Source organism: Manis javanica, chromosome 6 (assembly GCF_040802235.1).
Source record: "Manis javanica isolate MJ-LG chromosome 6, MJ_LKY, whole genome shotgun sequence".
Lineage (NCBI taxonomy): Eukaryota > Metazoa > Chordata > Mammalia > Pholidota > Manidae > Manis > Manis javanica.
Window position 1 is genome coordinate 93988 of NC_133161.1, and position 26453 is coordinate 120440.

A 26453-nucleotide genomic window follows, 5' to 3' on the forward strand; every position below is an offset into this window, starting at 1 on the left:
GTGCCCCTCCCACTGTCAGCGCCCAGCGCCAGCTCAGCTCAGCAAAGGAGAAAGCAGAATATCCACTAACTGGCTGGCTGTACGTTCAGGAGTGCTTAGAGGAAGTGAGCGGCCTTGCTTCCCACCCCGTGTGGTAAACGGTCATGGCTCCTTGAGCCTGGGCGCTAGCACCCTTCCCCACAGGGCTGGTCTGCCTCCCAAGCCTGGCTGGATGGGTCAGACACACCCATCACCAAGTCTAACTCTGCCACGGTTCCTGACCCCACACGTCCTATGCAATCCCACAGCCGCACACCCAGCCCAGGATCTCACACAGCGGCAGACACAGCACCTAGCTGTCTAGAGCACCCCTGGCCGGGTCCAGTCCAGGGGGTCTAGTTTGAAGCACCAGGGGTGGTGACCCTGCCTGACACCAGTAAGAATTCCCAGAACTGCAGGTCGGAATGAGCAGGGCCCTGGAGACACAGAAGGGAGGTGACAGTCTAACTGGCACATTCGCCAAATGACCCACAAGGGGTGAGGCTGGTTCACACAGTTCTAGGACGGTGATATAACTTACCTTTTACTACCTTGTTTTTTAATTAACCATCATACTAGAAATGTTTTTAATTATCAAATTCAATTGTTTAGGAACAAATTATGAAAGTGGCCTATTCAATTTCTTGGCTGCTTTTCCTTTTCCTTATCTGCTGTTTAAATGCTGGCTCCATGGCAGTGAAGTGGCCTGGGAAGAAAATAATCATCAAGGAAACTGAGATTACTGACTGAGCCCGTTATTCCCTACAACCCCCACATTCACACATTACCATCTGCTCGCGCCTGAGAGCTTGTAGGACGATCACACTGCAGATGACAAACGCCTGGTCTTAGAGTCCATGTATCTGCAGACGAGAGCCCTGCTGTGGGGGTGCTGCGCCAGCTCTGACAGCACTGAGTCAGAGGCCCATCCTGCCTGAGGACTGCATTTCCAAGGTCCCAGAGACACAGTCCTGGGTTGTACAGACACCCAGACATCTCGGAGGCACAGAGGAAGGATGCACAATTGTAAATGTGATGATAAAGGGGGGACAGGCCTGTCCAAGTGTTGGCCAAACTGTCATTCTTTTGAAAGCCAGTCAGTCTCTTCCTGCAGGAGACCCACGTGAGTGGGTCAGTAAGGACCAGCCCTCGGAGAGCCCAGTGTGGTCACAACAGCCAGCTGCTCCACAGGTAGGGGGCAGCAGCCCTAACTGACCCGAGCAGTTCACACCAGCAGGTGGTGAGCCACTTAACACAGCAGTTTGTATTTCACATCAGCATTTCAAAGGGAGGGTAGAGATTTTTTCTAAGGGTAACCTAAATACAAACTACATGTATCTACAAATGTAGTTATTTATCTACACACACCTAGATTTATGTAGACACATATCTACTTCTGTGTTTATACATTTCAAGCTATGATTAATAAATTTCATAATAATAAACACACATCAATTGTTTGGTACATAACTGAAACACTTAGAAACTTCTCAGATTTTCATTGAGCATAAAAATAAGTCATAAGCACTATACATAAGGTAAACTAGTTTTTAAGAACTGCCATTGACAACTGTCACTCCTCTTATCAAGTAGGTGTAAAGCCTATAAACACTCATTAAGTTTTCATTTTCTAACAACAGCTACAAAATATTGAACCTTGGTATGATCTTAGAACACTTAAAGAATAGAAGACTGGTTGTTAGTGACCAGTGATGTGAGCAAGTAAGTATATTAACACAAACCCAAAGAAAAACTTGGTATGACAGAAAGTTCCTAAGCAACACCAAAGTCCAGCACAGTTTGTTCCAATTACCCAGGAAGCCTTTATGCTTTCCTTGACTTTATGGAACAAAGTATACTAAATAATTATGTAAAACTATAAAATTATGCAATTAGGTTCTAATGACCAGTAGGCTAACTTACTAGAATGTTAATGACCAAGAGGGATTTATTCCAGGGATGCAAGGAGATTTATAAATCAATCAACATTACACACCACATTAACAAAAAGAGGGATAAAAACCACATTATCATCTCAATAGATGCTGAAAAAGCATTTGACAAAATGCATGATAAAAACTCTCAACAAAATGGGCATAGAGGATACGTAGCCCAACATAATAAAGACTATCTATGACAAGCCCACAGCTAACATCATACTAAATGGTGAAAAGCTGAGAGTTCTTCCTCTAAAATCAGGAACAAGACAGGGATGCCCACTCTCAGAACTTTTATTCAACATAGTTCTGGAGGTCCTAGCCATGGCAATCAGACAACACAAAGAGATAAAAGGCATCCAAATTGATAAGAAAGAAGTTAAACTGTTACTATTTGCAGATGACATGATATTATCCATAGAAAACCCCTGGACTCCACCAAAAACTATTAGAACTAATAACTGGGTTCAGCAAAGTTGCACAATACAAAATTAATACACAGAAATATGTTGCATTCCTATATACTAATAATGAACTAGCAGAAAGAGGAAGCAGTAAAACAATTCCACTTATAGTTGCATCAAAAAGAATAAAATACTTAGGAATAAACCTAACCAAGGAAGTGAAAGATCTATACTCTGAAAACTATAAGACGCTCAGAAGAGAAATTAAAGAAGACAAAAATAAGTGGAAATCTATCCCATGGAAGAATTAACATTGTCAAAATGGCTATCCTTCCTAAAGCAATCTACAGATTCAATGAAATTCCTATCAAAATTCCAACAGGATTTTTCAATGAACTAGAACAAATAGTTCTAAAACTCATATGGAACCACAAAAGACTCCAAATAGCCAAAGCAATCCTGAGAAAGAAGAATAAAGCTGGGGAGATAGTGCTCCCTGACTTCAAGCTGTACTACAAAGATACAGTAATCAAAACAATATAATACTGGCACAAGAATAGACCCATAGATCAATGGAACAGAACAGAGAACCCAGATTTAAACCTACGCATATATGGTCAATTAATACATGAGGAGAAGCCATGGATATAAAACAGAGAAAAGACAGCCTCTTCAATAACTGGTGTTGGGAAAACTGCACAGCTACACGCAAGAGAATGAAACTGGATTATTGCCCAACTCCACACACAAAACTAAATTCAAAATGGATCATAGATCTGAATGTAAGACATGAAACTATAAAACTCTTAGAAGAAAACAGAGGCAAAAATCTCTTGAACACAAATATGAGCAATTTTTCCTGGACACATCTCCTCAAGCAAGGGAAGCAAAATAAAACCTGATTAAAAAAGGGCAGGAACCTGAACAGATATTTCTCCAAAGAAGAAATACAGATGACCAACAGGCACATGAAAAGATGCTCCACATAGCTAAGCATTAAGGAAATACAAATCAAAACCACAATGAGGTATCACCTCACCAGTCAGAATGGCCACTATCTAAAAAATAAGAAATAACAAATGCTGGTGAGGATGTGGAGAAAAGGGAACCCTCCTACACTGTTGGTTGGAATGCAAATTGGTGCAGCCACTTTGGAAAGCAGTATGGAGGTTTATCAAGAAACTAAAAATAGAAAGACCATATAATCAAGTAATTCCATTTACAGGAATTTACCCAAAGAAAAACAAAATCACTAATTTGAAAAGGTATATGCACCTCTATTTTTTGCCAAATTATTTACAATAGCCAAGATATGGAAGCAACCTAAGTGTCCATTCATAGACAAATGGACAAAGAAGATACAGTACATGGAGGTCCTAGCCACAGCAATCAGACAACAAAGAGAAATAAAAGGCATCCAGATTGGCAAGGAAGAAGATAAACTGTCCCTGTTTGCAGATGACATGATATTGTACATAAAAAACCCTAAAGAATCCACTCCAAAACTACTAGATCTAATATCTGAATTCAGCAAAGTTGCAGGAAACAAAATTAATACACAGAAATCTGTGGCATTCCTATACACTAACAATGAACTAGCAGAGAGAGAAAACAGGAAAACAATTTCATTCACAATTGCATCAAAAAGAATAAAATACCTACGAATAAACCTAACCAAGGAAGTGAAAGACCTGTATTCTAAAAACTACAAGACACTTGTGGGAGAAATTAAAGAAGATACCAATAAATGGAAACACATCCTGTGCTCGTGGATAGGAAGAATTAATATTGTCAAAATGGCCATCCTGTCCAAAGCAATCATCTATAGATTCAATGCAATTCCTATCAAAATACCAACCGCATTTTTCAACCAACTAGAGAAAATCGTCCTAAAATTCATATGGAACCACAAAAGACCTCGAATAGCCAAAGCAATCCTGAGAAGGAAGAATAAAGCAGGGGGAATTATGCTCCCCAACTTCAAGCTCTACTACAAAGCCACAGTAATCAAGACAATTTGGTATCTGCACAAGAACAGACCCATAGACCAATGGAACAGACTAGAGAGCCCTGATAAAAACCCAACCATATGTGGTCAATTAATATATGATAAAGGAGTCATGGACATACAATGGGGAAATGACAGCCTCTTCAATAGCTGGTGTTGGCAAAACTGGACAGATACATGCAAGAGAATGAAACTGGATTATTGTTTAACCCCATACACAAAAGTAAACTTGAGATGGATTAAAGACTTGAATGTATGTCATGAAACCATAAAACTCTTAGAAGACAACATAGGCAAACATCTCCTGAATATAAGCATGAGCAACTTCTTCCTGAACCCACCTCATCGAGAAAGGGAAACAAATGAACTCATGGGACTACATCAAACTAAAAAGGTTTTGTATGGCAAAGGACATCATCAACAAAACAAAAAGGTATTCTCCCCTACAGTATGGGAGAATATATTTGTAAATGACATATCCGACAAGGGGTTAACATCCAAAATATATAAAGAATTTACACACCTCAACACCCAAAAAGCAAAACCCGATTAACAAATGGGCAGAGGATATGAAGAGACAGTTCTCCAAAGAAGAAATTCAGATGGCTAACAGACATATGAAAAGATGCTCCACATCACTAATCATCAGGGAAATGCACATTAAAACCACAATGAGATATCACCTCACATCAGTAAGGATGGCCAGCATCAAAAAGACTAAGAACAACAAATGTTAGCAAGGATACGGAGAAAAGAGACCCCTCCTACACTGCTGGTGGGAATGTAAGCTAGTTCAACCACTGTGGAAAGCCATATGGAGGTTCCTCAAAAGACTAAAAATAGAAATACCATTTAACCCCAGAATCCCACTCCTTGGAATTTACCCAAAGAATACAACTTCTCAGATTCAAAAAGACATATGCACCCCTATGTTTATTGCAGCACTTTTTACAATAGCCAAGATATGGAAGCAACCTAAGTGTCCATCAGTAGATGAATGGATAAAGAAGATGTGCTACATATACATAATGGAATACCATTCAGCCATAAGAAAGAAACAAATCCTACCATTTGCAACATGGATGGACCTGGAGGACATTATGCTCAGTGAAATAAGCCAGGCGGAGAAAGACAAATGCCAAATGATTTACCTCATTTGTGGAGTATAACAATGAAGCAAAACTGAAGGAACAAAATGGCAGCAGACTCAGAGACTCCAAGAAGGGACTAGTGGTTACCAAAGAGGAGGGGTGTGGGAGGGCAGGTGGGGAGGGAGGGAGAAGGGGATTGAGGGGTATTATGTTTAGCACACATGGTGTGGGGGATCACAGGGATGACAATGTAGCACAGAGAAGGCACATAGTGGATCTGTGGCATCTTACTACACTGATGGACAGTGACTGCACTGGGGTATGGGTGGGGATTTGATAATATGGGTAAATGTAGTAACCACATTGTTTTTTCATGTGAAACCTTCATAAGAGTGTATATCAATAATACCTTAATAAAAAATTTTAAAAAAAGAAGATACTGTACATACACACAATGCAATATTATTCAGCCATAAAAAGAAAAGAAATCCTGCCATTTGCAACATGGATGGATCTAGAGGGTACCATGCTCAGTGAAATAAGTCAGGTAGAAAAAGACAAATACCATATGATTTTACCTATTTGTGGAATACAAACCAAACAGAACAAACATAACAGCAGTAGACTGACAGACTCTGAGAAGGGACTGGTTGTCACCATGGGGGAAGGGTTGGGATGGGTGGGTGGAGAGGGTGAGGGAGATAAAGACTCAATCATAATGTAGGTTGGTTACAGGGACGGTAGTACAGCATGGAGAACACAGCCAATGATTCTGTAACATCTTCCTATGTCAACAGATAGTAGCTGTACTAGTGGAGGTGAGGATTTAATATGGGTAACTGTCGAACCACTGTGTTGTATACTTGAAACTAACGTAAGACTGTATATCGACTAAAAAAAGGAAGGAAATACGGATTAGAAAAAGATGTCCTAGAAGTGAAGGTAGACCCATTTTCATTTTGAAAGTGATGATCAAATGTCAAAATAATGAACGAAAAAGGACCCACAACAGACACACTGCCATATATGTTCATAACACCAAGGGTAGACCCTAAATCTTCTGGAAATAAAGATAATGTCACTTACAAAGACCGCCAGGAAACAGAAGTAGAATGCTTTCCAAGTCCTGGTAAAATTGTTCTGATCAGAGGATTCTATGCTGAGCCAACTCTCACTCAAGTGTATCAGTATAATACTTTCTTAGAGTAGTTTCTTCCTACATACCGTTGTTGAAAAAAGGTATTTGAGGATTTTCTCCAGGGAGAAAAAAGGGGGTTTTCAAGAAAGAAGAGGACACTGGATCCAGGGAACTGCAGATCTCACCCAGAAGTGCAAAGGAAAGAAATCCCAGATGACAGCTCCTAGGTCTGAATACAGCTCCTAGGTCCTGACCACAAGAGACAGCGAACTCTGAGATGAACTTTTTAAGCAAATTTCATTGAACAGATAACATGACTGAGTGATAAGCTAAAAGATATGTGATAGGGTTTTTAAAAAGTCTATGTTACTTTTTGCCAAAAGCAGACAAAGCACAGGAAAGTCAAAGGCCCCTTGAGAAGGTCAACTCGGCAGGGCCGCTCGTGGGCGCTGGAGGAGGGGCGGCTCCCGGTCCCGCGGCCGGTTCTGCGGCCGGTTCTGCGGCGACGCTGCCCCGACGACCGCAACCCCGGGGGACTTGCTGGTTTTGTTTTAGGAGTCCCGCCGCCAACCGCCCCAGCAAACACAGTTTCCAGAGTTGCGGGGGGTGAAAGGACCGAGTGCTTCTCGAAGCAGCACCGGGGCGCGGGTCCAGCAGTGTCGTGCGCCCGGCGCAAGGATGCTGCTCGGCACCGTAAACGGGAGTAATGTGAAAGCCCGAACGACAGCGAGGAGGGAAGGCACGAAGGAATGGACGCGGATGGCGTTCCTCGACTTTCGGCGGGACCGCGGCTGACGCTCGGCCTGGTGCACAGCTCCCTCCCGGGCCTGGCCGCGCCGGCCCGAACGCACAAACAGCGCCTAGAAAGCCGTCGCCGACACCCCGCAACCGTGCGCGGCGCGACCACCCGCACCCACCTTTAGCTGCTCCATAGCCCGTGGGCATCCGACTAGCGTCCCGACGCCTAGCAACCCGCAGGCGCGAACAGCGAAGCGCCGAACAACAGCGGGCCCGACACACCCCGCGGCCGCCCCAGTGCGCCTGCGCACTCCAGACTCCTAGCAACTGGCAAGCGCAAGCCGCAGAGGGCCGAGAGACCGCGGGCCCGGCACACCCCGCGGGTACCCCCAGCGCGCCTGCGCCTCGCGACTCCTAGCAACCCGCAGGCATGAGCAGTAGAGCGCAGAGCAACCGCCCGCTCGGCCTTCGCGCAGCCCAAGGGATCTAGCGCGGAAGGAGGCGGACCACGCCCTGGGTCTCCCTCTGGTCCGCGTTAGGTTTGGGCTGCGGGCGCTGCCCGGGGTGCTGGAAAGCAGCTGGACTGACCCCGCCGGCCGGTCACCGTTGTACAGAGCTGCAGTGAGCACACAGGCAGGGCAGCTGCACCGACCACTGCTTACGCCCCACGGGGTGCCCTCTTTCCTTCGAGGACCGCACACCTGCGCAGGGCACCACACCCTCCCACCCTCAGACCGCGACCCGGGAAGGCGGCGGGCTCTGGCCTGCGGCCGCGCCTCCAAACCCAGGACCGACTACCCGGCCCCGCGCGGTGCGGCAGGCCCCAGGAGCCCGGGTCCGAGGCCGTCCTCGCAGGTCGCCTCCCGCCCGTGTCGCCCGTTTTCGCCGGCGCCCCCTGGTTGGGCCGGGAGCGGCAGCGCTGAGCAGAAACGGCGCTGAAAGAATGCTTATCGTTGTACGGAGACGAGGGCGCGCGTCTCAGGCTTATTTTGTGAACTGCCCCTCCAGGTCTGCAGTGAAGGCCAGTCCCGAGCAGGCCCTCCTGGAAGGAGCGCCATTCCCGTGCGCCTGTCCCGGCAGAGCCGCGGCGCGACGCCTCAGGACATCAGCCGGCCGGTAGTGACAGTGTGCTTTTGACGTTATGTTTTTCTGTACATACCTGACTTATTTTGCGAACAACTGCATTTTTTAGTTCACCGTTTTATGGATCCATCTAGTTTGTGCCAAAGACCATTTTGCTCAGCAGCTTGCCTTAGAGAAATTAATAGCAGATCTAATAAGCCTTTTATGTTTAATAGTACCTGGTTTTGGACATATCAGTGCTTTTTCATTTGCACCCGAGCACTCAGGAAGAACAGCGAGGGAGGTAGGAGGGGTAGTCTCAGCGACGGCTCGGATTTATGTAGGAACTGCCGTACTGGAGGAACCGAACCATATCTCGCTCGCCTACACCCACACCACTGGGCTGGTGGCTGCTCTGATGCCAAGGTCCACCTCCTAACTGCTGTGTCACTTCTTGTCAGCTGAGCAAACGGCTGGTACTGGAAAGCTTCAGACTGTTAAATAAGAGGATAAGGTCACCAGCCACGGTATTGGGTAAAAAGGCACACACAGCAGCCTGGGTAGCCTGGGCCTGGCCCTGAACCCTTCTCCCTTGCCTCTGGAAGTCCTGTCGAGAGCCCTACATCTTGACTGTCCATTGTTTCCACTCCATCCCACTTGCACTGGTCATCAACATGGGAATGTCATCACTTCCTGCATCTGTCTCCCCATGTGTACCCTATTCACAGGCTTTGCAAATGCTGTTTACTCTTTCTCACCATCCCCACCATATTTGCCACATAAATGGCTACAGAGGAAGCTAAAACAATTTTTCCTCAGACCTCTTTAAACAATCATTTTCTAAATAACTCATTTGCCAGTAACATTTTATCTTTATCTTATAATATTTCTTCTATCATTTTTATTCAGTAGATGACCTACTCAGTTCACAGAGTGCTAGAGAGAATGCTAGGTAAACTCCCTGGGCCTCTAGTCATTCATGATTGCTGGGAGAGGGAAATATGCAAACAGCTATTGACTAATGTGAGCATGCTGGGTGAGGAAGCCACAGACTTTTGCCAGGAAGGAAGGAATGAAGAGGAAGGACCTCCTTTCGGTGGGGTCTTGCAGCACAGATAATTTACCAGGCAGGGACGCTGGGAATTGAGACTTTGAGGGGAAAACAAATATGGGTACAAGTACAGCAGGAGGAGGGGCTGGAGAGCTCAGGAAAATGTAAGGGTTGTTTCTACGGCAGCATCGTCCACACAGGTAATTATAAACTATCTAGTAGCCACATTTTAAAATGTAAAAAGAACAGATGAAACTAAGTTTAATAATATACTTAGCCAAATACATACAAAGTTATCATTGTCATAACATTTTTTAAATACTGATTTATCTTACATCTTTTATACTGTCTTCAAAATCCAGTGTGTATTTACCTTTACAGCACACCTCAGTTCAGAGGAGCCACACTTCAGGTGCTCTGTGCCCAAAGCAATGAGTGGCTTCTGCATCAAGCAAGCATGGTATTGGTGGAGGGTGGTAAGAAATGAGGCTGAGAAGAGGACGTGGCTAACTTAGAAAGGGCTGTGAAGGGCAGGGCAGGAAGATTCCAGTGTAAGGCTGGGTGATAGTAGGTCACAAGCGGAAGAGAGTGCTGTGGTTTGCAGGCGCAGGAGGGGTGGGAGCCCAGAGAACAGGCAGGAGGCATGGTGAGGCTTGGCGCCATGGCAGCTGGCCTTGGAGCAAGCTGCTGGCCTTTCTCCACTTTACTCCTGCCCCTGGAGCCTGCTGCAGCCCCACCCACAGCCTCCCTGCTCACCTGTGTGTTCCACATGGGTGTTATAGTTTGCCCATAGCCTCTTTCCTAGAATTTAAAAATTTTAATGTCCTTTTCCTTCATTAGACTATAAGCTAGCTTACAATTTCAGGTTGTGATAAAAAAAAAACAAAACCTTTTTTTTTCACACTAATAAACCATCCTCTCCCAGCCTCTGTAGTTTTCCCAATCACATAATTTTGGTGTCACTCCGAGGTCCATGTGTGCAGGTATGGTACAAAACCTACATACGGTGTTAACTAACCTGGCGAGCAGTTGGAGGTGGAGCTCACATCCTGGTAGCTCCTCATTAGCTGTGTGAGCTTGGGCCGTTTTACCACATTGGGCTTCAGTTAGCTCTTCAGTAAAAATGGAATTAAAAGATTAATTGGAATTAACAAAAATGGAATTAAAGGGTTAATTAAGATATTGCACCCTGTAGAGCTATTGTGAGAATTAAATGAGTGATTATACAAAGTACGTAGCATGGTGCATGGAGCAAATGAGCCCTCACTGTCTCACTTTTAGTTACTGACAATTTTATTATTGTTGTGTTATAGGCTGTCACCTAAGTTATAAGTATTTAGGGAAGATGAAAATAGGTGGGATTAAATTACAGCAGAGACACTGTTGTTGTCCTGGATGAAAACAAGCCAACTGGCACATCAGGAGGGGCCATGTGGATGATGCTGATGGTGGCGCCTGGCCATCAGCCCACAGAAACCGGGAACAGGAGTCCTACAGCTGCAGGGGACTGGAGTCTGCCAACCCCCTGGATGAACTTGGAGAAGATCTCAGAGGAGGATCTCTGATTTCACCTTTGGAGACCTGAGCAGAGGACGCAGCAAGGCCCTGCAAATAACATCTTCATGATTGATAAAAACTGAAGTGGGGCCTGTGACTTGATATATGGCTTCAGTTGGGGGCTCTAACATTCTACCCAATAGAACATCTCCAAGGACACCGGGCCCCTCTCATATGCACAGAGGGCTGAGCTGTCTATAAGGTATAGACAGGATTAACTGAAGGAGGGAATATCACACAACACTGCCCAGAGGTGGAGACATACAAACTGAGTTTTGAAAGACGAGGAGTCATCTTGCATAAAGACAAAAGGAGAAGGGTAGTCCAGACAGAGAAAAGCAGGTGGAAAGGCATGAAGACAGGTAACAGCACAATTTGGGAAGAATGAGCAGCAGGGTGACCCTGGAAGACCCTGGGTGCAAAGTAGGTGAGGCGCAGAGCTGTTTGCCATGTAGGGGAGCTGTGCGCTCATGCCAGAGGCAGAGGAAACATTTCAGAAGCATCGAAGAGCTTAAATCAAATCTTCATTTTAAACTGGCCATTTGATAGAACTACAAACTGTTAAAATTTTATTTTAATTTCAAACTTAGAGAAAACATGCAAGTATAAAGAACTCCACCTCCATCACCCAGACCCACACTTAGCCTCACAGCACATGAGCTCCACTTGTTACCTGTCATCCATCTGCACACATCATCATCCATCTTCTTCTGAGTCACTTGGCAAAGAGCCTCAGATACAATTACTCATCACCCTGAAACACTCCACTGTCTTTCCCCAAAATAAGGATGTTGCCAAGCAGTCACACATAGGGAGTCTCTCCCTACATACTAGGCAAAACCTCAGCCCATACGGGGGAGGGCTCTTGGCTTTGTTCAGGGAAGAATTCGTGAACAGGTAGGATCAGTAAAGAAGGAACTCATTAAAGTGAGAATAGTAGTGAATGGCAGAGCTGCACAGAGCCAGGGGAGAACAGAGGAGGAAAAGGAAGCTCACTGAACTCCTGCTCAGCGTAGGGCACATCCCTTGCCAACTCCTAGAGCCAGGGTCACCTAGTGTCCAGTGTCTACTTGAATTTGCATGGTGTGGGAACTAAGCCCCCACCACCCCAGGATTCGGGGGAGCTGCAGAGCACTGGATGGAGTGAGATTATGTTTCAAGAACTTCTCAAAGCAGAGAGAGTTTTGGGGTAGGCTGCTAAAGAGCATGATCATACATACAGCCACAGTCCCATCGGGGTCACCAGGTGATGGGAACTTGTAAGCCCAGATCCCAGATCTCAGTAGCCCTTCCTACTTATCTGAAGTAAAACAAGGACAGAAGATATGCTTCCATATTAAACTGAATGAAGTAGCAAAGTAACAAAGATGCTTACCACCAGGAAAGGGGTCTCTTATTAACCTCCCGACAGGCTTAGAAGAGTGCAAAGACAAAACACATTGCATTGAACAGCAAGAAGGTTTTATTTAAAGCAAAATAACACACTTGAAGACATGGGAGTTCAGGCAGCCTCAGAGGAGAAGTGCACTTAAGATAAGAATTGGGTAAAGGGCCAGGGGAGCACAGGCTGACATGAGGTCTCCTGATGTCTATCTCTGCTTGTAGAGACACTATGTCACCATCCCTGGTCAGCCCTCTAGATGTTCTGTGAGATAAACAACACAAGAAATTTATTGGTCCTGTCCTCCAAGATGGTGGTGGCCCTCAGCAGTGGGGACATACCAGTCAGGACTGCTCACCCTGCCTTAGGATAGGGTCCGTTGTTGGCTAATCACCAAAACATGTCAGGAATCTTACCTCCTAATGCCTGGTTTTTAAAATGGAATCTTAGCCTTAAGATGAAGCCCCTCCTGTTCCTACTATACTAACAACTTATATCTCAGCATTTTTCATCATAGGCGGGAAAAATTAATCATGGTGCTTGTCCCATGGCCCTGCTCTACCTCAAGGAAGCCCCTCCACACCCTCTCAGTGAGGAAGTCGGCACTGACACAACTCTGTTATTCAATCCACAGACCTCCTGTGTTTCACCAATGTCCCCAAAATATTCATTCTCCTTCCTGACCCAGATCCCACATGAGAACATATACTGCATGGAGTTGTGTCTCTTCAGTCTACTGCGATCTGGAGTAATTACAATTCCTCAGCAAGTAAATAAGGCAACCCTACACTGCATCTCTCGCGCGAATCACTGGGCCACACATGCCCCAGAAACATGGCCATGCTCCTGTTTCCCTTAGTAATTATTGAGGATCTTGTGGAAAGGTTCTCTGGTATCAGTCCTCATCAAAATCCCCAAGTGCCATCTTAGCCTACCTCAATAATACCTGCACTAAGGTGATTGCAAAGTGCTGATTTCCATTTCCATCACTCCAGTTATTTTTTTCCATGCGTTCAGCATTTGGTCATTCACCCACATCAGTATAGACTCATGGGCTCCTACTTTACTCACTGGGTTATGATCTGCCCAAATTGCCCTTAACTCTGCTCTCATGCTGTCCCAGATTTAACCCTCTAAATTGCTTCCCATGTCCTTTCACATCACGTGACTCTTTTGAGACTTTTCTTACTTTCTGGCAAAAAAATATCCAAGGCTCATCTTGTACTGTCACTGTTCCAGCCCTGAAGACAACTGTTCCTCCAGTATACCTGGATCCTTTAACTGGAGAGTGGTATTTAGAAACCAAGATCTGGGACCTACTTGTGCTTATTGTCACAGGAATACCATTGCCTCTGAACACTCTCAGCAGACAGAAGTAGAAATTATATAAAGTAACACATGCAAACTAATACAGACACACATCTGTAATTGTTTATCTGTACATATATGTCAAAGCACATGGGTTCATACCACTTCCAAGGACAATCCACACTGTTGGAGTCTTTCTAGGCTCCCAGTTTCTCAGCTTATAAGATCTTCTCCAGCAGTGAGAAAACTGGCTATCGTGACCAACCTATGTGTCTATTTGCTAGTGTAACCAGGCTGACTGATCTTCTTGCCCCCACCTCCTCCCTGCCTGAGATGGGAAGGTCTCTAAGAATGTTTTAAAATGGTAGGGGTACAGGTGTACCAGCCAAGAGGTTTTTGTGATGATCCAGGCAAGCAGGAAAGGGACACAGTTGTTTTGGTCCTTCTGCTTGCACAGCACACAGGCACCCAGGAGGCTCAGGGAATGAATGAGCAGTGATGTTACCAAAGAGCACCTCTGAAACACAGGACTGGTATCTTCCTGAATTTGGGCAAAAAGAGACCTGACTGGTGGGGTAATAGGAAGAGAGGTGGGGTGTGTTCATACCCCTACAATGAGACCTGAGCAGAGGTTTTGGGGAAGGAGCCAGGACAGAGAGAGCTGGAGGTGGATGGGATCCGAAACTAGGCATAAAGGACTGAACTAAACAGAAGACAATGCTTTCCCCTCAGCCTGAGGCTGAGGGCAGGGAGGGAAACTCCAGAGCTTTGTACCAGGACACTCACAGCATGCTCTTTCCTCTGAGAAAGCAGAGCCTTTCACTGAGAACCGTCTGCCAAGAAGGTAAGGAAAGAGGTTAACATGAAGAGGTCACAGGAGATTGAGGAGTATGGAGAGTAAAATACTAGCAAAATCCTATAAATTGGGCCTGTTACCAGACTCTGAGCAGAATGAGGGGTGTCCTGCCTTGCTGGTGTGACTAAATACAGGAAGTTCCAGAAATTCAGTGGGGTCACAAAGGTGGCTGTGCTGGGAGGCTGATCAGTGTACAACATGGACACTTCTCTTCAGTGTATTTTATATCCTAGACTGCCAGGACAAATACTTTATTGAGATGTGCAGAATTCTTTGTGTGGACTTGATTTCACACAAGTCTTCATCTAATGACTGTGATTCTACACCTCTTTAGAGGAAAGATGGCATGATAGACAGGCTCATTCTCCTTCCTGCTAAAAAGGTAATTACTTGTTTAGAGGTTATAACTTTAGTCTTGAGTGAAAGGTGGCATTAAAATATTAAGCTGTTGCATTGGAAAAGTGTTGAGACTCACCATTTCATATGTTTACAACTTTCATAATGTAGTCTGGTGAAGAGTAAGAAAATGAAAACCACTTCCTTCCCTTGCTCAAGTGTTAGTGCCCTTGCCCCAAACTGAGCGTTCCAGCCCCTAGAACAATGTTTTTGACATGAGACACATATCCCCATAGCCACATACAGATACACGTACATCGTTATACGCAGACTCACAGCTGAGAAGACAGACTGTTCACCCACTTGGTCCCTGCTGTGTCAGCCACTGCTAGCCTAAGGATATGGCGATAGACATGGTAAATATGGTCTTTCCCTCATGAAACTTAAGTCCCAGCTGAATGACCGGTGAGACCTTGGCAAAGTTAACCAATGTGTGCAAATGTTTCCCCTGCCCAAGAAGTTCCCCTTAGCAGCAAGTCCTTGACACCTTGCGTGTATCAGGACTGTGTTGGCAGCAGTCCCCTCCTATGTGCACAGCACAGTGATGGTCTGTGGGAATCACCATCTGTCCTGCATGGCTATTAAGTTGTTATCCCAGAATCCCTGCAAAGTGGCAGGGAAGAACACTTGAGACTGAAGAGCACATGTGAATCAATAACCTAAACCATAAGTGTGCTGTACTTCCCTCCAGTAGTCCCTGCTCCCCCTGAAGGTGCTCAGTGAAAGCTGCCAGTAAGTACAATTTGAGGAGTAAGTCGGGGGGACTAGACCTGTTGTTACAAATTTAATTAAAATGCCCTTGGAACTTACTGAATAAACTCAAAGACACTTAACTAGGAAACATCCTGATTAAGCTTACTGGAAAACAAAGCGGTCGGGCTGTGGTGCTTTTCAGAAATCAGGAGCCAGGCCTACTTGATACTGGTGATGGGGCGGGCAGGTGTGAACATGGCCAGTAGGGACCAGACACCTGTCCTGTTTCACACCATGGAGAAGCAAACAGAAAATGTTAAGCAGACAGATATGTGCAGGATGAAAAGAGGGTGGGGTCCACCAAGAACTCAGGGAGTTAATCAGATAAAGCCAGAGAGCCAAAGATAACTCAGAGCATTAATTAAATGAAGCCACAGGAACCAGGGAATGACTTGAGACACAGGAACTCCCCAGATAAGAAACCTCAGAGTACAAGCACTCCTCAGATGACAAAAATTCCCTAGATAAAATATGTCAGAGCACAGCCCATGTCTTCCATCTTCCAATCAGATCAAGCCCCAAAGCCAAAGAATGTCAATCACGGACTTCTCAGCCTTGCCAAAACCCCATAGAAGCAGCCTCACAGCAACCGCTGGCCTGTCTAACCCTACGCAGGTCCGCTCTGTCCTTCACAGAGTGTAACTCAATTTTGCTTTCTTGACTTTGCTTTCGTTCTGACTTCCCTGCATCTCCGAACCGACTTCCTCCCCAACAAGGACACTTGCTCAGGCAGGCTGGTGTGGGCACCAGGTAGCAACTTCTCCGCTTTCTGGCATTGCGCCTCAGAAACACTCCGTTTAATTTGTTAACATCTTTAAAGTATATTAAAGAGTAACTTCCCAGCACTTGGGGAGGGTAACACTTCCCGTTCCACAGGCAGGCCTCGAGGAGCGAAGCCCCGCTCCCTGGGGGTCTACCCCCCAAACCCGCCGCGGGGTTCTGTCCAGGATCCCGCCCGCCCCGGCTCCCCGCACGGCCCCCGGGTTTCCCCCACAAGCCCCCACGGGACCCCGTCCCACCCCGGATCGGAGCCCCGCCGGGCGGTCACGGCCCGCAACCCGTCCCGCCTGGGAGTCCTGTAAAGGGTGCCAGCCCGGCGTTGTCCTGACTCCCCCGGCGGCTCCACCAGTCGCTCACCGCAGAGGCGTGTCGCAAGATGGCCCGCAGGCCCAGGCGCTCCCTGCCCGGAGCCAGCTCGCTCCACAAATCCCGCCCGCCCGGCTCACGCCTCCGCGGCGACGTCACAAGGGGCCCCGCCCGGCCGCTCTCAGTGGCGCCGCGAGACGTCACACACCCGCTCAGCCCTCTCCTGCCTCGGGTGGCGGCACGCCCACCCCTCGATGACGTAAGGGCAATTCGATTCCGCCCGTCCAGTGTGCGCGCGGTGACGTCACACAAGGACCCGCCTACCCGCACGGCTAGGCTCCAGGTCCCCCTCCGCGGCGGCCCCCGCCCGGATTGCGCGCTGACGTAGCACGCTGCTCACGGGCGGAAGCGCTCGGGCGGGTGGAGCGGTGGTGCCGTCCCCTCACAGGGGCGCTGGGGCGCCAGCGGAGTCTCCTGGCGGGTCGGGACGCGAGCGCGGCGGGATGAGCGGCGTCCGGGACTCCGGACCTGAGGCGGGCGCCGCCCGGGCCGAGGCCCCCGGCGCAGCGCTGAGCGTGGACGTGGCGGGGCTGTTGGCGCAGCTGGCGCGCAGCTTCGCGCTGCTGCTGCCCGTGTACGCGCTCGGCTACCTGGGCCTGAGCTTCAGCTGGGTGCTGCTGGCACTCGGGCTGCTCGTGTGGTGCCGGCGCAGCCGCGGCCTGAAGGCCAGCCGCCTGTGCCGCGCGCTGGCGCTGCTGGAGGACGAGGAGCGCACCGTGCGTCTGGGGGTGCGCGCCTGCGACCTGCCGGCCTGGGTGAGTGCGGCGCCGCGCGCCCGGGCGCACCCACAGCGGGGCCCGGCCCCACCGCCCGCTGGCGCGCCCGCCGCGGAGGGTGCCGGCGTCCGGGGTCCGAGCGCCGTCGGCTCCGCCGTCGCCCGCACCTGCGTCAGGTGTCCCGTCCTGGCGTGAGCTTCCCGCTGGCCCTCCAGAAAGGCTGCTGCCGCGCCTCCCGCAGCGCGAGCCAAGCGCCCAGGTGAAGAAGGCTGGGCTGCCTCGGTCGGCCGGGTTCCCAGGCCGGGCACCGCCACCCCCTCCTCGGGTTCCTCGTAGGAACGCAGCGGACGGCGGGCGCTCGGTCATTCCTTCGTTATTTCAGACGCCGTGAGCCCCCCACCGCCCAAAAAAAACCCCACATTCTCTCCACTTGAGATACCTGAAAGTTTGTTTTGCTTTTTTGGAAGTAGCGTTGTAGGACCGCACTTCCCTGTAAGATGAGCTTGAATCCATGGGTCTGGGGGCGCAGGACGTTTCCAAAGAGTTGCCCTTAAGAGGAGGTTGTGTGTGGATTGATTTTTACCGCCGGCAGTCCTCGGCGCGATTTATTCGTGCAGAGTGGAAAGTGATGGAGTTGGCTTCCTCCTCTTTTTCTCCTGCTCCCTCATCTCTCTTAACCATGAGTTGGTGTCTCAGTTTCAGACTGTAGGAAATGGTGTTATTTTAAGATAAATGAAGCTCACATTGGACTTTAGATGAATTTCGTGTGAAAATGACCAGCCAGTGAGTTCAGAGGGGTCATTCTCTTTTAGAGGAGGAAAGGCCTTGGAGTTTCCAAGTCAGGAGACACGTGTGGGGTAGGTGGCACGCAAGGCAAAGGAACAGGCCGGAGAGCAGGAGTGGCTGCGGCCCAGTGCTGCTGTGGGCGCTGCCTAGGATGACGAACAGCGACCGCGGCGGGATGTAGTAGGGACAGACCTCGGGAACTTAAAATTCTGTCGATACGCGGGGCTGTGTGGCACAATAGTGTTTTGGAAAGTCAGAAGAACCTGCATGGTGCAGCTTTTTGCTAAAAGGACACGTGGGGCTGGTGGTGTAGAAAACAGGAAGTCTGAGTAGCCAAGGTGGGAAAAGCCCAGAATGGACGTGTGGTTGGGGAATGCAGGGCTCCCAAGCGTCATCTTGCGTCTTTTACACTACCTTAAATGCTGCTGGAAAGCAGGTAAAAACAGAGAGTAGGTACATTGCTGAATCAGCAGGCATATCAGGGCTGAAATTCACAGGATTTGATGGTGCTGACTTCATACATATTTGGTTATGGAGCACTTGACTAACATCAAATGTGCTTGTGAAGTCCTTGTGAAATGCACAATTTTCACGTAGTAAATTAATTAACAAATACAGTTTCCTCCCTACTGAAGAACAGGATAGAATTTTTTTTTAATGGGATATGGGATAAAAGGTTGATTGGCTAGAGACTGTTTTCTTGGATTTTTCTTCTATGTGATTTAAACTGATGAACTATGGTGTTCATCTCATTGAGTAAGGGAGTTATATTTTCTCCACAATTTTTCACTTGTTCATTCCAAATTTGTATGTGTGCTCATATCTCACGCACACATACATACACACATACATCTATGTACACGCACACGCACACGCACACACATGGCTGCATTGCTTAGAAAATTTGTGGGAGGTTTCACACAAAATTTGGCAGTGATCAAATCCAAGAAAAGCACCAGGAGTCTGTGTCTTGAGGGAGGTTTTTTTAATACCTTTTATTATAATGCCCATATGTGATTTTCATAATAAAACAAATGATGAGTTACACTGTCTAAGTGTGCCTGCTACTCTGCTATACAGCATAAGCTGTGGATAAGAAAATTGAGATTTCTGTATTAGTATTAGTATTTCTGTATTAGTAATACTTTGATTTTTTACTGTGCATACTTAGGTTCTTGGAGTTCTGAAATTTGGGCTGGTATTTTACTTTAAATGAAGTATATTTGTGCACATTTTCCTAGTGTGTCATTGACAGTTATGACTCATAGTGGGTGGAAGCCCAGGAAAGCATGAATCCACGTGCACAGGTCCTAAAGCCACTGTAAGATTGTTTACTGACACTATTCATTTTCTTACTAAAGTAAAACTTTATTCTGGAATGGGAAATTAGATAAAGATATTAATACTTTAAGAAAAATATATGTACTCTTTGAAATTAAGATGATTAGAATATGAAAAATGGCTCTCACTTAACATGTGATGTATATTTTATAAGACTTTGATATATCAGCTTTAATGTAAATTGCATTGTTATTCTTCACTTTTTTTTTTCCTTATTAAACAGGAAAAGGGCTTGGTAGATTTGGGTTGGTGGATGGAGGATTAGCCTTTTTGTTGTTCGCTGTCTACCAGGTGTTAATTGAGCCCTATAAAATTAGACTGTGGGTGAAGAATATTCCTGAAGAGGTTCTATGAGATGAATAAGGGCATTTTTCCACTGCTATTTTTATTTATTGAAAAATTAGAACTTGTCAGGATGCATGTGCCCTTTTCCTGTGTTTACTATTGCCAATAAATGCTGATTGGCTGCAAATAAACAAGACACCCAAACCTTCATTTACAGTATTTATTACTCAACTGTTCTGACAATTGGTCTTTTATTACTCTAACACTTTGATTGATTGAAATTTAAAGCACAGTCAGCTTCTCTGTTCGGCTGTTCTATACCATTGTGTACAGATCTTTTGTGGGGAGTGGAGAGCTTTCTTCTTCCCACAGTTCTTCAGGGAAGTTTTATGTAAGAATATAATTTGTATTTAAACTATTTTCTTATATATGTTATAATCTCTTTCTGGGGAGAAAATAACTATAGCCAAAATTTTAATACACATAGGCTGGAAACCAGATGAACAAGAGAAAAAGACTATGCTTCAGTCTCTTGTAAAGGAAGAGAAAATATTTGCTTTTACTCTCAGTGGTAATTATTGACTTACACTCCAGTGAAATTTTGTGAAGATTTGTAACAGAAAATAGTTGGCGTAGCTAAATCAGGAGCCATAGTTCAGCTATTTTAAACTGTGGTTGCAACTTTAGCACTTCGATCCTAGAGCTCTGAGAGTTAGAATCCTCGTGGCTGTAACGGGGATGTGCGATGCCTCGGGCCTCTTGTTTATCCCACACTGCTGTGCAGTTCAAAGAGGGCAAGGATTGTGAGCGTTGGGTTGCTCTGTGTTATGTGGTCTGAATGTTTCATTAAGTTAGAATACCCCAATATTGCTAGCCATACAGTAGTAAATACCTGCTTTTTAAACTAAAAACATTTAAATTTAGGACATATGCGGCCATCGGCTTGTGTGCTCTAGTTTTAGTAATACTTATTTTAGGTTACTATTAGCCTTACTTTACATTTCAGGGTGGGCGAATAATACAGAGCTAAGACTGAACTATAAATAGTTTAATACACACAGTGAAAATACATGTAACATGTTGATATTAATGTGTGTCATACTAAATATATATATTTATAAAATACAAATCTTAATCCAGTGAAGAAACTATTAATAAAAACTGGTCAGTAATTCAGTGTTCCTGTTAGGCTTAGTGAACCTTTTATCTTTTCTCTAGGTTTTCATGATTTTCTACATTGGTTACAACATTTGACCTTGAATAATATCACAGACATAGTGAATGTACCAAAAAACCCATGAAATTGTGTACTTTAAATGAGTGAATTGTTTGATGTGTGGGTTGTATCGCAGCAGTGTTAAAACATTATATTGAATTTCTTTTAAAAATGAATGAAAAAGGTGATCAGTTACAGTACAAAGTAAGCTGTACACATCTCCTTGCTTAAGGACTTTAAGCTAAAGTTACAACTTTTAAAAGTTTTCAACTTAAATCTGGAGACATTTACATTTTAAAGAAAATTTAATGAAAGGAGTGGGCTTATAAATGAAAAAAATAACTAGGTAAATATTTTTACCCTTAATGTTACTCTAAATATTGATACTTTATTGGCTAAATAAACAAATTTTAATTGACTAACAATGGAAATCATGTTTCAAAGATATAAACAGAGAAAATGTGGGGTTTCTCTGTGTGTTATTCTGAACTTTAACTTTGATTCAAGATATCGATACATAATTTGTTTACATTACAGTGCTGCCTCTGATGAATTTTCCAGCTCCACTTAAAGATTGGAGGACCCAGTATGCACAGGAGTGTAGACCGTTCCTGCCTTGAATAGCATGGGCTTGAACTGTGCAGGTCTCCTTACACGCAAGTGTTTTATAATAAATATATGCAAAAATTTTTTGAAATTTGTGACAACTTGAAAAAACACTTTCTTGAGCTTACTTTATTATAAGATTGCAATACATAATACATGTAACATACAAAATATGTGTTAACTGTGTTATCAGTAAGGATTGTGGTCAACAGTAGGATATCAGTAGTTGTGTTTTTTTGGAGTCAAAAGTTATACATGGATTTTCGATGGTAGGGGAGGTTGGTGCCCCAACCCTTGCATTGTTCAAGGTCTGAAGTACTTGTCTTTCAGGTGTCTATGTGGGAGAGTGTGATGGCCCCAGAGTGCGGAGGTGAGTCAGAAGAGAGGATAGGAGGTAGTCAGTGGTGAGGGGTGCATATAGACATACTTCTGGACACTGAAGAATAGAAGAACATGACATTATCCTCCAGAGCAGCAACGCAGAAGTGCAGGAGAGGGAAACTGGGCATATCCCAGAGCCCAGCAGGGCAGCAATGTGGATTTCTGGGTGGTTTTGTCACCGTGCTGAAGGTGCTTGAGGGTTGAACTGAGGCTCCTGACTTACTCTGGGCCCAGGGGTGAAGAGATGTGCTCTCTCTGGGGCCCAGGTGTCATCGCAGCTCTCTCAACCCACAGGGAAGTTGTACTGGTCATGAATGCAAACACGACTCTTGAGATGAGAGTGTTACACGTGAAGGGGAGAGAGAGAGTGTGTGTTCAGAACTAAGCTTATGAAAGCAGAAAATGGAAACGTGTGCAATTCCTTAGAGGTTTCTTCTTGCTTCAGCTGCCAGAAATCTTACAACCAAGATCATTGCTGGGTTGTTGTGCACTGTGCTGTTGAAGTAGTTGGAAGTGCCGGTCCCCCTGTTCCAAACAGACTGTTGTTGCCTGTTACTCTTGATGATCCTATTGTGCCTTGAACACTGAGTCACCTCATGTTTTTGAGTTGGGTGGGGCATAGTTCTTACATAAACAATGTCTTTTGCATGGAATAATTTTCCACTTAACAAAGTTTATTTACATGTTTTCTCATGGTCTTTGTCCCTGTCAGTGATTTTTCTTCTTTGATTTATTTTACTTAACTGTTTAAAAAAAAAAGCCCTATAATTTTTTTTAAAGGAAACTATTTATTTTGGTGAATTTTTCCTAGAGTAGATCATATTTTAAGGAACTAGCCCAATTTACATATAAGGATTAAAAAATGAGCCTTTATTGATTCATCTGTCCCCTTGGCCAAATTTATTAGACATTTGCCATGTTCCAGGTACTGTACTAGAAGCCAGAAGCATGAATGTAAGACTGGGCCTGAAACTGAAGAATTTACTAGCTGGTAATACCACAAAATCTATGTATAATCCTACTTTTAGTCATAGTAGGCATTGGTAGTTCTTTTAATAAAAGTAATGCATACTCATTTTTTTAATCCAGGAAAAAAAATATATTAAAATATCCATAATTTCAAGCCACTCATATTAATAGTTGGTGGAAAATTTTAACAACCTTGAATGGAATTGTTTCTGTGAATTTTTATATCTATACTCATAAACCATACTAAAAATCACCTGTTCAGGAAAATATGGTTTTGGATTTTAAAGTTTTCTAGATCTTTACTACGTAAGAAAAAAAAGGCAGAACTTACTTGGGTCTTTTGGTTGATGAAGTGGTATGCTCACTTTTTAAAATAAAATTATGCCTTTTAGAGCATTTTGTACATCTATAAGGTAACAGCTCAACTCTTTAAATTGACCTATTTTAAAACAAAGATTTTTTTTTTGAGAGGGCATCTCTCATATTTATTGATCAAATGGTTAACAACAATAAAATTCTGTATAGGGGACTCAATGCACAATCATTAATCAACCCCAAGCCTAATTCTCAACAGTCTCCAATCTTCTGAAGCATAACGAACAAGTTCTTACATGGTGAACAAGTTCTTACATAGTGAATAAGTTCTTACATGGTGAACAGTGCAAGGGCAGTCATATCACAAAAACTCGGTTTTGATCACGCATCATGAACTATAAACAATCAAGTCAGATATGATTATTTGTTTGATATTTATACTTGATTTATATGTGAATCCTACATTTCTCTCTTATTTTTATTTAATAAAATGCTAAAGTGTTAGGTAGATGCGAGATAAAGGCAGAAAACTCAATTTAGTGCTGTAAGAGGGCAAATGTAGATGATCAGGTCTGTGCCTATAGACTAAGTATTAATCCAAGCTAGACAAGGGCAGCAAAACATCCATGGATGCAGAAGATTTCTCTCAAAGCGGGGGTGGGGTGGGGTTCTAAGCCTCACCTCTGTTGATCCCCAGTTTCTCACCTGATGGCCCCCCTGCGACTGTGCCTGTCTTAGGTTGTTCCTCCCTTGAGGAATCTTACCCGTCTCTGGCTAACCAGCCATCTTCTGCAGCCATACAAGGGAAATGTAAAGTTGGTAAGTGAGAGAGAAGCAATATTCTTTGAAAAAGTTAGCTTTTTACTTCTTTGCAGATTTATGCCCTGTGGCTTCTATGCCCAGCATTTGTCTTGAGGTATCTTTACTACTTGGAAGAATTATGATACTTGGTAATTTTCGATATGAGGCACGAATTCTACTAAAGGGTTGTAATTAGGATAAAACAAAGATCTTGATGAGAATTAAAACTTTGTTGTAAGGTTTGTTCATCTAGCTGTGAATAGTATTTCGTACTTTGTTATCTTTGCTTCCTTTGTAAAAGGCAGCTTTATGATTATTCAGAGTGGATGTTTGAGACCTGCAGTTCAGCACCTGTGCCCTTTTAGTGAATCACCGCAGGATGTCTGAGGAAGGCACTAAAGCACAATAACAGCACTTCTTAAGTGCACTCTGTCAGCAGCAGCAGTTTCTTTTTTAAACGCACTCTGTGTTTGGAACTAGTGGTTACTAAAGGGGAGGGAGGGAAAAGGGAATTGAGAGGTATTATGTTTATAGGACACATGGTGTTGGGGATCACAGGGAGAACAGTGTATCACAGAGAAGGGACATAGTGGATCTCTGGCAACTTGCTGCACTGATGGACAGGGACTGCATTGGGGTATGGGTGGGGACTTGATAATATGGGTAAGTGTAGTGACCACATTGTTTTTTCATGTGAAGCCTTCATAAGAGTGTATATCAATCATACCTTAATAAAAAAAAAGCACTCTGTGTTTGTACCTGGTGATTAGACTTGGGAATTATAATCACACAAACAGCAGATGTGGAAATACTGATAAATAATGACAATTTTCATCATGCTCTCCTTTTCATTAATTGGGAAATTGTCATTGAAATTAACTTGAATTATTTGTTTATTCAATCACTTAGTGAAATTCTGTCTTTCTATTTGTAATGAATACACAGTTGTGTTCTTTATTTCTGTGTTAAGACTAGACAGGTTAAAAAGATTTTTCTGGTGTGAGAAGAATGCATGCTCACGGTAGAACATTTCAAGTTTTGGAGAAGAAAGAGGGAAAAGTCACCTGCAATCCTGCAAACTAGTGATATTGATTAACACCATTACTGACATTTGGGTCTTTAGGACATATGGATGTATGTGTGTGTGTTGTGTTCTCCTTCATTAAGCATTACATTCTGCATATTCTTCAGAAATATGACTTTGGTTATTGTAATATTATCTATTATGAGAGTGTCATGCTTTGTTTAAATGATGCTTGATGGACAGATTTCAAAAATGAGATTGTTACACATTATGTAATGAGAAGATAAAACTTGAGTTTGAGATACTTAATTTTTTGTGCTTTCCAAGTTATGAAAGATTATTTGTTTGACCTATTCATCAGATCTGTCCAGGATATGTGAACTATTTTTGAACTCATGAGCGTAGCATGAAAATTTTATAAGCAAAAGGCTAGTTTTGGAAGGCAATGTTTGTTTTTGAATGGATTGTTACAATGCAGAACTCCTTGTATGTAAATAACCTTTAAAAGAAGGGCATTCCCTCCACATGGAGTCAGAACTTTAAATAGCATTTCTTCCTCTGTGCTGTGTTGGGATATTAAAGTGGAATATTTTAAACTGAAGAACAGAACACTACTGGATTGTCACTGGCTTTGTCTGAAAATAACCAGCCATGTGATTGGTGTTAGTGTCACCTGGCAGCCCTTGGTCCCTAAGGGGGTGTGCCCCTGGCAGAGGAGGGGCCACTCTCTTGGCACCATCCTCACCCATGATGGCCTCCTGCCTAGATGCAGCTCTGGGTCTCTGACAGATGTAGGTTCCTTCTGACACCCTCTCTTCCCAGCTCTACGCACTTGCTGAGTCAGTCACACCTTTTAGACCTTACTTTCCTCATCATTAGAAGGACATTGAAGTGAGCCTAGAGTGGTGATGAGGCTGGACCCAGGAAGAGCCGAGGGCAGCTGGCCTGGGATGCCGCAGGCAAGCGGTGCCCATGGGTGAGTGGTGTGGGTGGCTGGGGTTCCCGTTCAGTCCTAGTGTTGCCACCAGCTTCCTACTGGGGGCCAGAAGACACCCGCAGCTTCTCTTTGTTTCTCTTTCACTGTGGTTTGTTTATTTTGTGTTGCTAAGAATTCGTCTAGTGCATGCTTTGTTATTATTCACTCCTGAAAGCATTCGTTACAATCTTTT

At 44.7% G+C, this 26453-nt stretch overlaps 2 protein-coding genes and 1 long non-coding RNA gene across 7 annotated transcripts in view; 1 reads left to right on the forward strand and 2 right to left on the reverse strand.

The window, feature by feature from the left end:
* Positions 1-7670, reverse strand: part of DYNC2I1 (dynein 2 intermediate chain 1) — a 56952-nt gene extending 49282 nt beyond the window's left edge. For all 3 annotated transcript variants that reach the window (XM_073238106.1, XM_073238107.1, XM_073238111.1), the window contains exon 1: positions 7514-7670. In XM_073238106.1, the coding sequence (XP_073094207.1) occupies positions 7514-7528 (15 nt within the window). In that variant the 5' untranslated portion in view covers positions 7529-7670. The remainder of the gene's footprint in view (positions 1-7513) is intronic.
* A 4778-nt stretch (positions 7671-12448) lies between these two features.
* Positions 12449-17016, reverse strand: LOC140849817 (uncharacterized). Its single transcript, XR_012132007.1, has 2 exons — positions 16836-17016; positions 12449-12649 (listed from the first exon to the last, which is right to left on the reverse strand). It is a non-coding gene; the product is annotated as an uncharacterized lncRNA (long non-coding RNA).
* A 152-nt stretch (positions 17017-17168) lies between these two features.
* ESYT2 (extended synaptotagmin 2) overlaps positions 17169-26453 on the forward strand; it is an 85881-nt gene continuing 76596 nt past the window's right edge. The window contains exon 1 of one of the 3 annotated variants that reach the window (XM_036999195.2): positions 17169-17599. In XM_036999195.2, coding sequence (XP_036855090.2) covers positions 17288-17599 — 312 coding nt within the window. In that variant the 5' untranslated portion in view covers positions 17169-17287. Of the gene's footprint in view, positions 17600-25868; positions 26261-26453 lie in introns of those variants that run through there. The other 2 variants (XM_073238115.1, XM_073238116.1) reach the window with 2 other exon arrangements.